The sequence below is a fragment of the Haliotis asinina genome, chromosome 11, assembly GCF_037392515.1.
Source record: "Haliotis asinina isolate JCU_RB_2024 chromosome 11, JCU_Hal_asi_v2, whole genome shotgun sequence".
Lineage (NCBI taxonomy): Eukaryota > Metazoa > Mollusca > Gastropoda > Lepetellida > Haliotidae > Haliotis > Haliotis asinina.
In genome coordinates, this window is record NC_090290.1 from 57,711,785 (window position 1) to 57,730,398 (window position 18,614).

The 18,614-nt window shown below is 37.3% G+C and overlaps 1 protein-coding gene across 1 annotated transcript in view; it reads left to right on the top strand.

The window, feature by feature from the left end:
* Window positions 1-12,255, top strand: part of LOC137256026 (pituitary tumor-transforming gene 1 protein-interacting protein-like) — a 31,709-nt gene extending 19,454 nt beyond the window's left edge. The window contains exons 5-6 of the mRNA XM_067793683.1: window positions 1,509-1,621; window positions 6,224-12,255. Of these exons, the coding sequence (XP_067649784.1) occupies window positions 1,509-1,621; window positions 6,224-6,267 (157 nt within the window). The 3' untranslated portion in view covers window positions 6,268-12,255. The remainder of the gene's footprint in view (window positions 1-1,508; window positions 1,622-6,223) is intronic.
* Window positions 12,256-18,614: the final 6,359 nt, after the last annotated feature.

Consider the following 18,614-nt stretch of genomic DNA (forward strand, 5'->3'; position numbering starts at 1 on the left):
TAAATGGCTGATCAACTTAACACCCACCTCACCTAATATGGTATTAAATAATGGGTATATCTCTAAGATTAGGAACAACGGTATCTGGCCTGGGGATTTCATTCCGGAGAATACATTAGTAAACACAGAATCTATTAGTTACGAAAAAAATGGGTTAAGGGCTCATCCAGACAATAAATTAAAATTTAGCAGTGATCTTGATAGAATATCTTCCCCTTACACCCTCATCATAGAAGTCTTCTTTACACCTTTTTATAGAACCATCCCAATATCACACCAAATTTTACCCGGGGTGTCAATGCACTGGGCTAAAGAACATATAAACCAATATTGTCGTATTGTTATACAACAGGATACCCACGGGGGTCCTATAAACTACTTAATAAACCTCAGTGGGGTTTATATTTCAACAAGAGATTTTATTTACCTCTCACCTATTTCCCTGACTAGTGGTATAGAACTTGTAGACTTCAAATTCATTGATAGACTTTTAATTGAAACCCAATTAAAAAATCTTTCAAAATATATATTATAGGATGGGTCTGTACCCAGTCGTAGAGGAAGTAGCGAAGGCGCTTGAAACCGTAGATGGGTTCCGTTTGAGGCAGTTATGTGATGTGAAACGCCAACTAGAACAAGACCGTGACACGCGGAAAGCACTATGTAAAAAATATAATAGAGCTTTCAATATCGTAGACGGGGCTGACACTATCCTTATTACAACCAGCATGGGACTAGGGGCGGCAGGCGTTGGGTTGTTAACCACCATCGTGGCTGCACCTATAGTGCTAGGTTTTGAAATAACAGCTGGGATAGCGGGGGTGTTAGGGTTGACGCTTAAGTTGGTATCACGCAGACTGCATCGTAAGGCATTGAAACACGACGAGATCAGGGTTCTGGCCGAAGCAAAGCTGAACACAGTTAGTGAGCGTATTTCCACGGCACTCTCTGACAGTAAAATCTCAGAAGAGGAGTTTCGTTCAATCCTATCTGAACTCAAAAAATATAACGGAATGAAACAAGATATTCGGTCCAAGTCTCGTAAGTCTGCTATCAGCGAGGATGAGAAAAAAAAGTACATAGAACAGGGGATACAAAAAGCCCAACAAGCCTTTATTACGAACACCAAAGAGATCATAGGCGGTTCACGTTAAACTGTTTCATCGAGGTAAACGTGACATAGGGGCGATAGTCGTAAGCGAGCCACCGATCCTATATGGTCAGTCAAAACTTACAACAAATTATTGATCGTACCGTACGGCACAGTGTTACCGCCTGCCAAGTCACGGTAAACGTGATGGCGTAGCTTTGTAGTAGGGGCAATAGTATCAAGAGCTAAGGGTCCCACCAAAGCCTCATTTACTAAATGAGGCTTTTTAGAGGGGGTTTTTGAAAAGTGGTCCAGAACTCTCATTACCTATACTACTTTCTGATTACAGAGTTTGACATTCCAGACATTATGCTCTTCATGTGTCTGTATTGGTTACTATGGAATCTATCTGTTGCAGGTACATGAAGGATGAAGCTAAATGGGAACGACAGAAGGCTGAGCGTAAGCAGAGAAGTGAAGAGAGGAAGGCAGACAGGAAGGAACGGATGGATGAAATCAGGAGGAAATATGGTACGTACCTCATACCACATGCTCACATTTGGCTGGAGCAGACAACGCACCCACATTTTTGTGATGTTTGAGCCACAAAATTCTATATCATTATCAAACTTTGATAAAATTCTTGAGGACATTTCAATGTTAGTGTTAGAAAAGTGTTTGATCAGAACACCCTGCACCTAATTGCTAGCAATCTAACCTGCTCAGCCAGTGGTACTGCCACAGAAGTAGGATGTCTGTCAACTGGCATGTACTTTGTTGATCTTCTGATAAGTGCCAGTTGTCATCTCATGACCCCATGCTGAGGAATGATGCCTTTTGGAAAGGCTCAGATATAAGCAATGCTGTATTTCGTCTAACACTTTCCTAGTAAAGTACAAATGTAGTACTTTTGGGGGCTGAGTATCATTTCACAGCGTCTGTTGTATTAGAAGCTTTCATCCTTCAGAGTATGTTTGCATCCATGTACTAACATGACAGTTTTGAATTATGAAGGACTGCAGAAAGATTAAACTGAATTAGGTTGGTATCTTCATTTGACTAAGATTGAAATAATAGGTTCTCAGGCATTGGTAATTTCTGTCCAAAATCAACATTGAAAAAACTGTGCCTGAAACCCTTTATTTTAGTCTCACCCAAGTTTGCAAATTCAGCACTTTTATACAAAATGTGTTGACCAGATCTCAAGGCTAAAAGAGTAGCTGAACTCATTGAATACTGTAATCAATAAACTTTAATTAGACTTAAGACTTTAAGTATGAAACTGATGTAGCTGTTTGAATTATTTCCCAGAAAACAGAGAATGACAAGAAGAATCTGGTCACATGATGTATTTTAGCTTTTTACCCTACACTACCCATCACTCTTCATTTTCACAATAAATTTCCATTGATTCCTAAAATTGATGCCTTGAAATAAAGTGAAAACAGGTTCAAGTAGGATTAATGAAATGACTTAGTATGGCCCAGTATGGAAACACCTGTCCTAGGGTCAGCTAAATAGCTGTCAGGACGATGGTTCCTGCAGCTGGACATCAGACTCTCACAGATGAGCAAACTTCATAGCCTTTTGATCAGCTGTTTTTCTGCAAATTGTTACTTTAAGCTAACCATATTCAGATTCTTTGTAATTAATATTATATTGGCCAGTGGTCAAGGCAGTAGCAGTAAGTGTTTAGCATATCAACTCAGTATATATTGTATTAGATTTCTTGTAAGCTGCACAGGAATATAACTGTATATGACCACAGCAACTGCCAATCAAGATGACAAGGACTGTTGGTGCTTTACACTCTGTGATGACATGAAATCATAGCTTTAAAGATTTTCACATTACGCAATATGTTGTCATTTGATACTCGTCTCAGACATGATAAAAGTTCAGTGTTTAACCTTACTGAGGTGGCCTAATGGTTTATGATGACACAATTTACCAAAATTATTTCCCCTGCTTTCTCAGGAATTGCTAAAGTACTGTCAGAAATAAACAAAAAATGTTTTTTCGCATTTATAATTTTATGTACAATTTATGTAGTTAATATGTAGAAGTGTGAAATATCTGTTGAACAAAGTTTGACCTAACTAAAGTTCTAGTGGCAGGGAGATAGGGAACATGGAAAGGGAACTTTACTGAGGGGAGATTAGTACAGAAATGAGCAATGCAGTTTTTCGCTAAGTCCAGAGGACTTATTTGGAACAGACCATGATTTAATGCAAATATGTGTGCGATGATATTGTGTTACAAATGATACTTTTCAAATGTTCAGTTTTGAATTAGACTTAGCTTCATTATTGACAATAGCTGTAAAAAATAATAATTCTTATGCTGAAATTATTAAGTATGTAGCTACCATGGAGTGTTACTATCACTATAAAAAGAAACAGGTAAGAGGAGTGGTGTCAAAAGCAAAATCAGGACAGGTGTTGCAGACGATGGTTGGGGTTGAGTTGGGGATAGAGATATCAGCTAAGATATGATAATCCCTTATGGGAATTAAACTGGGGAAGTACACAGTCCTGTCTCTCTGCAGGTGGTCATGCCACCTATATATTTTGAGACTTTTAATACAGTGCTTTTCTATGGGCATCAGGTGTCATATCTCAACATAAACTTCATGAAAGAAAGACAAGTAAACTGTTTATCAGTAGATGAGACATATTCAACACACATGTGAAAAATTGCAAAGTATCTTTGAGATGGTCCCTTGTGCCAGTAGGCAGCACATGCATTTCATGTTAGGTGAGTCGACTTTCTGTTGCCATACGTGACTGAGCTATCTATAGTCTTATCCATTGTTTTCAGTGGCTATTTATATTTTTTCTAAGTTTTGCCCTATTTTACGAGTGTTTCTGAGTATCCCATCATGCATGCCACCGAATGCCCAATTAGGCCCAAGTGAGTTTTTTCGACATGTGCTATTTGCAGTTGTGTAAATTCGAGGGATACAGAGTAACAGCTGGAAAACATTTTTTTTATTTCCGACAGTACTTTAGTGATGATTCACTCCAGTGTCAGCACCATTCCTGTACACATGTTCACAAACATATGAATCCTCCAACCAGTGGTAATAATCTTGTGGTTGGGGGTACATTTAATGTTTATGTTGTGATGAAAAGTTCTTGTTAAATCTTTTGTTTCTAACCTCCATGTCAGTGTCAGTATTTGTATCATCATACCTTTACATAAAAGTTTTATTGTATCGTGTTCTCTACCTTTATGCACCTCACAGGAATTGACTTCAAAGGTAAGTTTATGTTGGATGATAATGGAAACATCCTGTTTCACCTCTTTAATTGTGTGGTGAGTTGATACCCTTCATTCTCAGTTACTTTATGTGCATTTACTTTGTTGTCATGGAAACTTTATGTATGCTTTTTTATATATGTTTATTTGAGAATGACATGTTTCAATTTTTTTCAAATTCTTTTGATTTCTTTGGAATAAGTTCTTTCATGTTTTGACATTCATCTAGTCTTTTGGTGTATTTGTGTTACCTTTCTTACAGGATATTGAAGGCAACTGTCCTCTCTAAAGTTGTTTTTAAAACTTTGCAAGTTTATTTCTGTTGTGTTTTAGTGGCAAAACCTGGAGGCTGTTGTCTGTTTCTTGTTGTTATATTCATTAGATTCTTGTGAAGGGTGGGGATGGAATGGAGATAGACATAAGTGCCTTAACTTATAAGAATTCGCACTCTACATGTTCAATTAATTATCATGTACTCCTGAAGCAATCTGGATCTGTGCTATGATAATGCATAAGGATATTTTCAGTCTATTGCCTGTTACACTATTTAGCTAAAGCAGTGTATCTGTTTCCTTCATCTATAAAATATTATCAAGGCTCTGCTATTCTCGTGTCTTTGGGGGGATATCTTTGAGTTAGATCTCAGTTACCTCGGCCCTTTCCTACTAATGCAGAACATGTAAAGTGGTGGTCAGAACCTGTAGGTGCAGCAAACAAATGTATTTTTCTGTTGCTGTGATGTTAATCATTGATGTCCTGATGGAACCGAATAGGTCCTCATTATAATGGACAACCCTGCTTGTCTCTGGAAGGGCTCCTGGGGGCAGAATAGGCGCTCACTATAACGAGCAACCCTGCTTGTCTCTATAAGGGCTGCTGGGAGCGGACAATCCTGCTTGGGTGAATAAGGTCTCTTGGGACAGAATATGCCCTCAATATAATGAACAGTGTATACTGTGGAGATTATTGAGGGAGCTGCCTTGTGGGACAGGCTGAATCCAAGTAGCTGAAAGACAAAACACAACACAGAATGACTTCTTTGAGTGGCATTTGGAAGCTGGTATGATGAAGAGGATCACTTTTTATGGTGTGACCGCTTCTTTATTACACTGGATGTGATATTTCAGTGTAGATGCTGATGGAGTCCCTTGTATTACCATATATACACCGAATGTTCAGGTTATGCTCTCAAAATGTAAACCATAATTAATCATAACTAAGATTATGTGACAGCTGTTTGGTGTGTTGCTGGATAGTTTTTATGCATGGAACAATCTAACCTGTCGCTGTCACATGCTGTCCTTATTTCCACTGCAAAAGCCTGTTGTGTACACGTGATGATCCAGCCACACTAAATATGACTTTTGGTGAAACAAAATATATATGCATATCCATTTTCTGTCAGCTACACTTCATTTCAAGATGTTAGGTATTGCTGTGTGTAATGTGGACTGAAGTTATTAATATCGTAGGGATACACCATTTCATGGCAACAGTGATCATTATGATATCAGAAATAACAAACACAGGTTTACACATGGTTGGTCATTAAAATCTTTCTTATTATAGATGCTGTTTTCTGTAAACATACTTACGTTTCTGCCAGTTGTCTTGTGGTCTGGGTTGGCTGCAATTAGGTCCCCATGATGGCTTGTCGGATTGTGTATGAAACATACTATTTTGACTCTGATTTCAGGGGTCAAGTTAGGGAGTGGGCTTATCTATGAGATCAGCTTATCTACAGTAATGTACAGTAACAATGTCTGCCGTGAAATGAGTCGCAAAGATGTTCCGGAATCACTGTGTAGGTCATTTCAGACATATAAACTTCATGAAAATGCCTTCATTAATATATTTTCTTTGTGTTTACAGGTCTGATGAAAGATGATACCCCATATCAACGTTTTGATGCTTGAATCCTGTTAACTCTGGCAATAGTCATCTAGTATGTGAGCTGGTCTTCAAGAATCAATGCACCAAAGGGGTTTTCCTGCATTCTACAGTGCTGACTTTGTGCTTAATACCTTGTGATATTTTGATAGCAAATTAATCAGTTTTTTTCAATTTTCTGAAATATATGTTACAAGCCTTGTGCCCTTGGCACCAGTATAATTTTCTCAAAGATACATACCTACTGAGAATATATTACTTTTTACGAGCCTTTTGTGAACTTCTTGGATGTTACATGATGTTGAATTGATGTACATGGTAGACAGTTTGGTCTTCCTTTTTATGAATAACTTGGTTCAGATTGATTTTGGGTTATTGAAATGTTCTGTCTACACTCTGTGGCAATGATGATTAAAACTGCTTACCCAGTTTTACTCTAAGCATAATGTTTCATATTATCTTAGTATTAATAGAAGAGTTGCTTTAGTTAAGGTTACTAGACCCACCTGAATTTGACACAACTTGGGCTCAGATGATTGGCCAAAACTTGCAGACTGGAGCTCTAAAAAATCTGTTTATTTTCCAGCACTACCACATGTGTTGTGAAACAATATATGTGCCATGGTAGTGAAAGAATGGTAATTTTTTTTTATGTTTGGAATGTTCACATTACTCAAGAGTGTCTCAGATATATTATGACAGAATATAGGGCTCGTTACATGCACATGCTCTAACCAGATGTAATTATGTATATGACATGTGGCACAAGTGTATTATACACCAGAAAACTAGGAAGTAAATATGCATACACTCTGTGTATGAGACAGGTTGACCAAGGGGTCCCTTTGTAACTGTAATGTTCAAAATTCCAAATTTGAAGGGTGGTTAGATTCAAATCCCAAAGCATAATTTTCTAACTCTGCTGTAACATCGAGCATGCATGTTTTCCAAATGGTATAAACTTACCTGAACAAACTAGCACCTCTTTCAGTTTGCACCAACTTGAAATTGCTGGAATATTGCTAAAACTGGTGTAAAACCATATTCACTCACTTTTGGCTTAAGTGCTGAATTTATCAAATAGTTATGACATCTTTGGTACCTCTAGTATTATGTTTTTTGTTTAAGTGTATTTAGCATCCTGGTGCCTGTTCCGCTGTACATTTGGGGCAGTAGTTGGTTAAAGCATTCACTCATCACGGTGAAGACCTGGGTTTGATTCCCCACAGGGGCACAAAAGCGGCATAAAACTAAACTCTATATGTCTATGTCAAACACTACAGTCACCAGTTGTCACTGGATCAGGCCTCTGGTAGTGTTTGTGCATCTAGCCAGTTTACTGCCATTTAGTGCCTACGTTGTCACCAGTGTCTGCTTGTGATGGAGGTTCCATAAGGGTCATAGTACAAAAACCTTCTGACAATCACAATGCATGTCTAGAGAATATAAAAATCATAATGACATGATGGTTTCTATTTTCTTGTATCTTGTACTTTTATTGACATCTCTGCTGTATGTAGATGGTGACACAGGGAGTGACAGTTCTAAGTAGGGTGGGGAGGTAAAGGTGACTTTCATTCATTGAACCTAGGCCTTCATGGCCAGGTAGCTTGGTGTCAGTGTACTGCGTGGGTAGCATAATAGTTAAAGTGTTTGCTCTTCACACTGAAAACCTGGGTTCAGTTCCCCACATGCATACAACTTGTTTAAACATACATGTTGTATTAATTGTCTCTCACCATTGCTGAAAGCAGCATAAAGACACTCACTATTTCAAGTCACAGTATAATTCAAAGGCTGTCACAGTACAATTCTCTAAACTCCATCTACCTTAGTTACTTCCTACACTTTGGGGACAAGTGTTATCTAACTGAAATTCTGATTTATGTGGTGTAAACCTGCTTTGCGGAACATGGCCAAGAGTCACTTCCTGTTGTGACTTGACAGTCACTTCGACTGGTCTCGCATAAACTATATATTTCAAATGAATTGAAGCTTTTTAGAGTTTGTACAAATGAACCTAGTTTCCTTTTCTTGGATAGTGTGTGGGCTTTTTGTTCATGTTTGTGCAAATATTTCATGCTGTTTTCATTGCAGTTATTTAGCAGTATTTTTGTTGATCAAAGTAGGTTTGTTAGTTTATGAAATTAATTGTGAATGAACTTTGAAAAAATCTTTGAAAATGTCGATGATTTTGGAGTTGAACATGACATTTAAAATATGTGGACTCTTTGTTGTAACTGCTTGCTCAACTCATTTTCATTTCATGGTGTTGGAATTTGTCAAAATACTTTACATTCCTCTCAAGATGGTAAATGGATGGTATTGTGTAATCAAAAATATCCAAGATATATGTTCAGTTCTTTTCAGTTAACGTGAAAGATTATGACACTTATGAAAACTTAATCATTAGATGCAATGTTCAAAGCCTGGTTTTATTGCCTCCACAGGGGAGACAGGGCATCATACTGTTAAAGTTGGACAAAAAACAGTCACTCCCTCCGTTACTATTTAGTATACATTTCAAGATGTCTGGCTCAATACTGTGGTTGCTGTGGCTCATTATGTAGACTGAGTTTCCTTCATTATCAAAAGTTTCAGTCATATGTAAAATTCAGTAACCTTGGTAACCAGGTAATCTTGTCAAACTAACCCTCATGTACCTTGCGTTAGAGTTACAGGTAAACCATATGTGCCAATGATATCATTAAAAGTAAAATCCAGGCACCTAGCGATGGAAGTAGACGAATACAGAAGAAAGAAATACTTGTATATTTTATCATTTTGCTGACAGTATTTTGTTGACTTTAGGCAAAACTTGTATTGGGCACCCCGACCATGCTAAATGTCCAAGATCTGCATCACTTCTGTGTTTTTTGTTCCTGCACCATGAGATAACAGAAATACACTTCATAGCATCGTTAATCCCAATTGCCTCACATTTACTGCAACTTCCTTCATTTGATAAAAATACTTTGCAAAATGTGTATTGGTATTTTTTTAATGCAATACTCGGTTCAGTTTCCAATTCTAATCTTTTTTGAATGACAACTTTCTTACAAAAGAAAGGATTGTGTGGTGATGGGATGATTGATTGTATGAGACATGTTGTATATATAATGTTTATGTTCAGTATAAACATATTCAGTGTGTACTGTACCATGCCTTCCTTCCCAGACTGATATAGTTCAGCTTTGTGTCCATTCCGTACCAGACATAATGTATTGGAGATATATATATATGACAGCAATCAAAAATTCCCTGTCCTTTGGAAATGGTATTTGAACCCTTCAACAAAAGTACCAAAAGGTCTTCTTGTTACTCAGTGACATTGTTATGATAAATGCCACTCTTGTTGCTGAAGGTACTGGAGCTCAGTTTATGGTCAGTTTGAGACCACAGTGTGATGGTCCAAGGTTCAGACTTATCATTACCCATGGTTGCGCAGTAAACATCAGCAGCCTGATTTATCAGTCTTAGAACTGTGGTATACATGGCAGCATAGTGATTACAGTGTTCACATGTCATGCCAAAAGATCTTGTTTGATTCCTTGATACAGTAGAGGTACAGTGCAGGTATAGACAAAAAGCTGGAACAGTGCCATAAGTGACCAAAAACTGTATTCTTTCAGCCGTTGTGTCCGATACTGTATCTTGACCACAACATGATGAGGGGTTATAGTTATATATATGTGTTCATGTCAACTGGTTGTAAATATTTTACTGTCCTTGTGTCTGATGGTTTAATATAATATCTCTTTGTGAACACTCTATGTATACACAGTGGAATGTTGTATTGGTTTGTTTCAAGATAAATCAAGAAATCTGTTTGAAGCAGTGGTTTAATTATCTAATGTTGCCAAACATTTGATATGCACATGTTGTAAACAATCATATATATTATCAAATGCAAATGTACTTCAAAACTTACTTTGAATTTTTGCACTATGTTAAATCCCTGGTTATATTTCAATGTCTGTCAGCACTATACCCACACTTGTTGATTCCACCAGATTGTCTGAAGGCTGTATCCTTTCAGACTGTATTTCTCGTATCAAACCAACACACTGTGATATAGCTGGAATCGTGTTGAAAGCTGTGTTAAGCCTAACACACCCCTAGAGGTAGATTTAGAACATAAAACCTGTGGCAGATTTGTAATATTTATGAAATGGGTATGGTGTTTATCAGGGTCCTAGTCAAAATGGCCACACAACAAACCCCTAGTCAAAATGGCCACACAACAAAATGGCGACAAACCCCTAGTCAAAATGGCCACACAAAAAAGTCAAAATGGCCATACAATATTTTATTATATTGTAAACTCATAACATTTATTTTACTTGATACCAAGGTGTAAAAATGAGAAAAGAAGTCAAAAGATATCAAACAAAACCTGATGTTTATTACATATAAACAAATCATTTTATACAAATAACAAGTATATATGTATGTTCTTTATTCATGTCCAAGCACCTTTTTACTGTTTATTTTTACTGTTTATTAGTTACTTCTAGTCAAAATCCTGATCTTCTAATAGTCTAGTCAGTATAGTGAAACACTTGATCATTCCAACAGTCCTCCTGAAGATTGGCCATGACTGCTTCCTTCACCGGAAAAGTATAAGAACAAAAACAAAAGGCACAAGGATTAACAATCAATTGAACAATGGTGGGTAGTTAACAAGGCAGTTCTATATTCACATATTAATTACAGTTACACAATGTATGTAATATGTTGATTAGAAATTAACGAGCCAATTAGAGGATAAGTGGACTGATCTCTTCAAGACTAAAATGAAAATAAACTTAACAAATACGATATGATTGTGCTATATTTACGTCATTACACTACAAAGTATTTATACAGTAATAAAGAACTACAATGAATTAACATTATTTAATAGATAATATATATGATTATTCAATATATTTAAGAACAGGAGAAATACCTTTTCAACATAGGTTTATCCACTACACTCCATCAGTAGAGGTTTCCCCTTCTGTGAGCCAGTCTCGAGAAGGGTGAACTTATCTTCCACCTCAGTGACAATCACAAAGTGTCAGTTAGGAAAGTATTTCAATACTAAACACCAAGTTTTGTATGATATATCATCTTTTGTCATATTTACACGTTCATATCAAATAATACAAATGCCATAAGTGTTGAAAAGTAATAAAGTAATTTATGGCCATTTTGACTAGGGGTCGTGACCATTTTGACTAGGGGTTGTGGCCATTTTGTCATGAGGCCATTTTGACCTGTTCCCGTTTATCATTTCCTTTCTCAATCCTGGATTGACTTCTGCTTGATATTGGACACACACTCAGTTTTGATGTGTCAACCAACCATTATTATTTTAACTCCAAAAACTCTCTTATACACCTTACTTCAGGCAAGTGCGAGCTTTTGCATCAACCCAGTAACTGTTTCTAAGAACATAAATGTTCCTGGCCCCATTCCTCAAAGTGATTGTAGTGCTAAGATGACCGTAACTCCCATGCTTCAACATAGACCTACAACTGTTGTAGCGCTACGATCTCTTTAAGGAACGGGGTCAAGGTCAATATGACCATTCTCGCAAAATTTCAGTATTCAAGAGTAGTTAATTCTCTCTCTGACTTTGCGCAAGATCAGCTTGGCATGTGAAAGTCAGTTTGCATACTTTGTTAATTACATGTTAGAAGTGTTTATTTGCAACTGTTGTCATGATGAAGACAGTATTAATCTGAAACCAGTAGTAACATATGATATATCTATTTTTTTAGGGAAAGTATGCATACTCCAGATTCCCCTTGATGTTTTTTAAATCAGTATTTTAATATGAGACAGTGCCTTGCTTTGTGGAAGTAGTCAGTGGAGATCAATATTTTCTGATTTAACATACTGTATATTCTTAACCTGCCAAAATAAGTGCCCATATGTGGAGCTCAAATTTCAAAACGTTCTTTGATCGTTTTGATGGACAAGTAATTATTCTTTTATGTGAATAAAGATTTTTGAATATTTAGAAAGTGTCTTGTTATTTCTATACAATGTATGCTGTGTGTTGCCATCATTTCAAAATATACTCCTCAGCATTTCTATGAAGGCAGTTGTCTTCCTTAGTGATGTGTCCTTAGCAGATGTTGAGTTGTATGTATGTCAAGCTAATCTTTCACAGGATCTTCTTACGCAAATGGAGCTGTGGGGTAGCCTGATGCTTAAAGTGTTACACACGGGTATAAAGTATGAAGCCCATTCATGGTGTCCCTCCGTGATGTTGCTGGAATATTGCTAAAAACTCTGTAAAATCAAACATCCCTTGAGTGCTAGATCAGAAGATCTGCCCATGATGGGTGTGAACGATCTATGTCGGTATATCCTTTGACGGCTAGCTCACAAGATCTGGTCATGATTGGTGTGAAAGGTCTATGTCGGTATATCCTTTGAGGGCTAGCTCACAAGATCTGGTCATGATTGGTGTGAACGATCTATGTCAGTATATCCTTTGAGGGCTAGCTCACAAGATCTGGTCATGGTTGGTGTGAACGATCTATGTCGGTATATCCTTTGAGGGCTAGCTCACAAGATCTGGTCATGATTGGTGTGAACGATCTATGTCAGTATATCCTTTGAGGGCTAGCTCACAAGATCTGGTCATGGTTGGTGTGAACGATCTATGTCGGTATATCCTTTGAGGGCTAGCTCACAAGATCTGGTCATGATTGGTGTGAACGATCTATGTCAGTATATCCTTTGAGGGCTAGCTCACAAGATCTGGTCATGATTGGTGTGAAAGGTCTATGTCGGTGTATCCTTGTGTGTTTGATCACATAACCATGTAATGCAGATACAGATATTTCCACTACCAGTATGGTGGCAGTCTGTGAATGTGTCACTAATCAACTTTGAGGTGGTCAAACTAATTTGTGGGGTCTGTCTCCTTCCATTAAACATTTAAGCCCTGTGAAAATTGAGAGAGAATAGATCTCCAGGAACACGTGTGGGAAGAGGAAATTAATGGAATTTTGTGATGAACCTTCTGACTTGGTTGATGCACTTGCCTTGTGCAGATAGGTCTCGAAACATGCTGAAGTCTGAGCTTTGACTTAAAACTGACAAAAGTTTTACTCAAATGTGAGAAAACACTGGAAAATGGTACTATGTATTCAGCAGCGCCTGTATTTACGTCTGTGCATCTCGATTCTTGTTAACGCAATATCTCATGAACTGTTGTACCCAGTGTCTTCAAATCTGGTGACAGCCTACATTAGGAAAATACGCAGACACCAGTAGATTTGGGTGCCTTTGGCCTTTTCTTCAACGTCACCACGACTCTTTGACATTTTTCAGCCTCTTGTTAATCTGATATCTCATGCACAGTAATACCCAATGTCTTCAACGTTGGTGACAGCATGCATTGAGGGATTGCACGGACATCAGTTGACTTTGAGTGACCTTGGCCTTATTTTCAATGAGACCTCGACACTTTGTCTACTTTTCGAACTAATGTTAACGCGATAGCTCATAAAACATTACAACGAATGTCTTCAGTTTTGTTGACGGCCTGCATAAGGTGATTTTCCAGACACCAGACATTTCACGCATCTTGTGTGTGACCAAAAAGTAAAATGTAGTGAACATGTCATAAATATATCATTCCGCTTTTGCAGTGGGGGACTTCACCATATTAGTGGCAAACACTTGTTATCGTAAACATGCAGCGGAGTTAAAGATTCAGCTGTCAAACCCAATAAGCAAGTCCATTTGAATGTGAGAAAACATGAAATAATAAATCCCTGAAGTTTAAAGATAACCTATTCATTTCGATATATGTTATTTTGGGACTAGAAAACTGAAGCATTTTCAGGTTAAGTGGTGTATATTTTGAGTTACGACCCATGCTGTATCAGTGTCTGGCAATCCATGAAGGGTGTAATTGTAGAAATAGATCAGAAACAAATTTTGGTGGTTCAGTGGTTTTAACTCACAGAAAATCAACATATGCAGAACACTTGGAAAAGTAGTTTGCTTAATGTGAATACCTCACTCGAACATGGATAGAAAAAAATATATAAATCTTGATCATTCGAATTCCAAGGTTAAATAACCCACCAACAAATTGCATCAGATCATCATTCACGTAACAGTCTTGCACACAAAGGAAGGATACATAAAACAAAACTACAAGAAAAATGCTCTTAGATTGTGAATTCCACAACTTAATCGATTATTTCACGTACATTTCAAATCAAGTTGCTTGTTCTGTTGATTTGTTTTCCGCAAGTAAATACTCCGGTGGCACTGAGGGGGACGTGGAAGGCTTTAAACCAACACAGCGTGTCAATGCCAACTTTGAAACTATATAACAATGAGGACTAACAAGGATTCCTAACAACTATACGACGTTTCAGGTGATAAAGGACATTTTTTAAACTTCTCTGCAACCAGGTTTAGGTCTCCCTGGCTCAGTTTAAACATGCGCTGTGACTTGCCACATGTTGCAGCACTTTCTTCAGTTAAGGGCTCGCAAACTGGTCACGTACATGTCGGTCACGTACATTTCACACCGTCATTATCTCACAAGCTAAAATCGACTTCGAATGGAATCCATACGTAAACGTAATTGTATAGCACATTTTGGTCGGCCAACATTCTTCTTGTGACGTCAGTAGGGAGAAATTAATCTGTCATAGCCAAACAATAGCATTCCATGGTACAAACAATAGGTAACTATTGACATTCCACAACTATGAATGACATTCCAGAATCGATCGAAAGGAATTCCTTCAGACTCATCTGTGCTCAACCTTAAAAAATGTAGGTTCGTTATGAATGAATGGTTCAAGAATGTCATCATACATTCCTTCTATACAAAATTAAAGTCAAAAGACATTCCTACAGGTTCTCCCAGGTGCATACAGGTTCGCTAACTCATATTCCATAGGTGTGACATTTAGACAATACACATTCATTCTATACAATACTGAATTGAAAAGGTTCTATACAATACCAAATTCCTATCATAATATATTTCAAATATTATCAAAGAATTGTTTACAACACAATAAAGTGTCGAATACACCTTTAACTGAACAAATTGTTTTACACTTCACATGACCTAATTCTGCAACATTTTTTTAAATCATGTTCACTTCACAGTTTGAAGATATACGCGACACCTACGGAAACTGCATAGCTTATTCAATACACATAGCGGCCTCTCCTGAGTGCCCTCAGACGAAGCGTTATCACCTAATGTGGGTCAGCTCACCTGACCTCGCCTTGCGCTATATATGTACCGGGTACACACTTGACAAAAAGGCCTAGTCACGATTTTGAAATGAGTCTATAAAACATGACTGGTTAAACTTTTTCAAAGCAGGTAAAAAAAATAGCATATCACGATTTTATCACGAAAACCTGACGGACGAAAACTTTTTACATTTATTTAAAATGTGCTTCATTCCCGACTAGTGATGTTTTTTTTAAATCATATGATAGGCTGTGTACTTTGAGGCTAAACAGTGACTAATCAAAATGTTTTGAAATTGCAATAAAGCAGTTGGCACGACTTGAAGTTTCTATTGAATTTTCCATACATGGTTTGCTTCAAAACTGCGTTTTACAAATTTGTTCCATGATAAATAAGCGAAGTTTAGAGGTAAACTTCACTCTGCATCTACTACCCTCCATTATGGCTGAGTTTTATAAGGTTAAGTCAGACGGAGACAAATTTGACTATATGTTTTTGGATAACGGTTTAAAGGAGGCACTGATTTACGTTTGGGGAGTCCACAATTATTTTTATTTATCATTGAAACCAATTTCAAACAGAATAAGTGAGTCATTTCTCCAATTTATTCTTTGCCCTGACGACGAGTGTCCCGCTCTGTTTGAGGGAGACCTCAACCAGGGTATATTAAGAATAAGATTAAATGAAGAAGACTAAATATTTCATTTTACGCATTGTGAAGTCAAAGAAATTTGGACAAAAATTATTAGAGAAGATGCAGAGCGAGAGATCCAACGAATGAACCGATATTTTCCATGAAGGTAAGTTAATTATCGTTTTTTTTTCATACATGCAAAAATGTATCACTTGTCTAGCAGGTTATTAATACACTATACTCAGTTTTTGCTGTATTTACCTTTACCCTGGTTGGTTGAAGTTTTTTATTCAAAACCAGTTTGTTAAGGCGAAGTCGACAGTATAAAAATATCTAAATCATCTCTCAGAATTTGATCATGCTTGCTTCATTATTTTTTCATCCGTAAACGGGTTTAAACTTTCAGACGGAGTGAACGAATGTGACAGTTACGTTGTCGGCATGTGATGAGAGGTGAATAACCTGGCCTTATTAATAGCTAACTGATTAGATCTATTTCATTGTATAAGCATACGCGTATCATATTGTGTTCATTGTGTCAACTGGGTAGAGTCCTGTTTTATATCATGTGTTGAAAAATGAGTATCATATTCGGGTTTCTTGTCACTTATGACTGCAAGCTAGGTAAACTGTTTAACGATAGCATTTTACGTGTGCATCCTGAATACAAGAGCATTCTACAAGAGCGTCTCTTAACGCTCTTAAAACTATTTAACCACAGCATTCCACAAAGCGTTCATTAATGCTTCGCAAAGCATGCAAACTATTTAATGATAGCATTTCACAGGTGCATCCTGAATCAGTTGAAACCGTTCAAACGATACACGGTGAACAACCAAGTTATACATTAACCCTTGAACAGCTCGATCCGGTTAGTGTCGTAAGCGTTCTATTATACATGCGTTTCATAGCTCTCACTAGTGGCAAAAAACCCCAAAACATTCCAACAAGTTTGGAGGTTTGTTAGTTTAGAAGTGAATCCTTTGGTAACCTTCTGTCATTATTCAGATGTATGATAGGAGATAAATGGTTACCTTTATGACACGTGCTCATTCATGGAGTTTGGAATGTGTATGCAAATAAATGAATCGTTGCTTTGAAAACTTAAACAGCTCGCTGTAGTATATACATCAGCGATGTTCCCGTACGCTTTCGAAATTGAACGCCAAAACGCAGAAAGAGGAGAGGTAACGCATTAGGTTTGACTTCACAACGCCTTAGCAGTTGCGTTCGGGCGAATATTTCCGGTTCATGCCCCATGTCATGGAATAGTAATGCATTAATAACATCACACCATAGCAAAGTTCAACACCTTTAAGTGTGGTGGCAAACTCTGTCCTCGCACGTAAAAGATATTACTGAAAGTTGAGCAAATAAATGAATAAAACTTACCTAAAGTTGAACAAAACAGGCCCCCCGCTGTTGTCATATCAGGGATGATTTCTTGTTGTTTTAAATAATTTCAGTGTTAGTCTTTCCAGGTTCACTGAACATTCCGTCTTTAAACACAATTTTTACATCACTTTTCAGGATAGGTTTCACATTCACAGTACAATTTGAAATTGGTACAATCAACAGTTTTTTTCCCTTATAAATCACCAAAAGTCCGTTTTTCATGAGAAAGTGTCATTTACTTATGATTCCCACACTTTTTTCATCACGTGAAGTTTTCACATCAGTTATAATCTACATATACAGTGAGGTTTCTGGCGCCATGTATGAGTTATGCAAACATGCTGTTCAAATATCGTGATGCCCTCGGGGTCACAGGTAGCACGAACTTTTCATTCTAAGTGGGCGGAGTAGTTTTACGAACCCTTTCAGTGGAAATCACACTCAGGAGTAAACTAGTGAAAAAACATAATACATCTTACGCTTTATGCTGTAACGTTCATTGCACACCGACCTCTACCCCGCGCATTATACACCAAACGATAAACTATAGATGTATCGCCAGGTTTCGTCATATTGTCAGACACGTGTAAGCGTTAATACAACAAATATCACGACTTTGTTCAAAATGTCACGAACAGGATTTTGCAATACCATCAGGTTTCGTATATCGTAAGACGAAAAACATCGATGCATTATAAGAGTTATGTCTGTTCTGTTGATTTCACTTGCAACATTGCGCTTTGAGATTATTCATTAGTTGATTCTAAGCATTTAAATCGAATTAGAAATTATCAAAATAGCCTTTTCTTTTCCCTGTTCATACATCCATTATTTAGTGTCACAGTTGATTTAAGGACAGGATCTGTGAAATCACCGATTATATTAGAACAATTTATATGAACGGATGTAATCGCATGATTGTTTTTCAACGTCAGAGCGAAATCCAGCATATTCAGCCACATTATCAGAGGTAAATTAAACCTTTCCAGCAGTCGTGAAGAAATCGTATCAGTTCGAAACGAGTTCGCGTAACTAGGCTACATGTTATTCTCTTATGAATTGTCTAGATGTATCAGGTATCAACGTGATAAATATTATATGTGCTG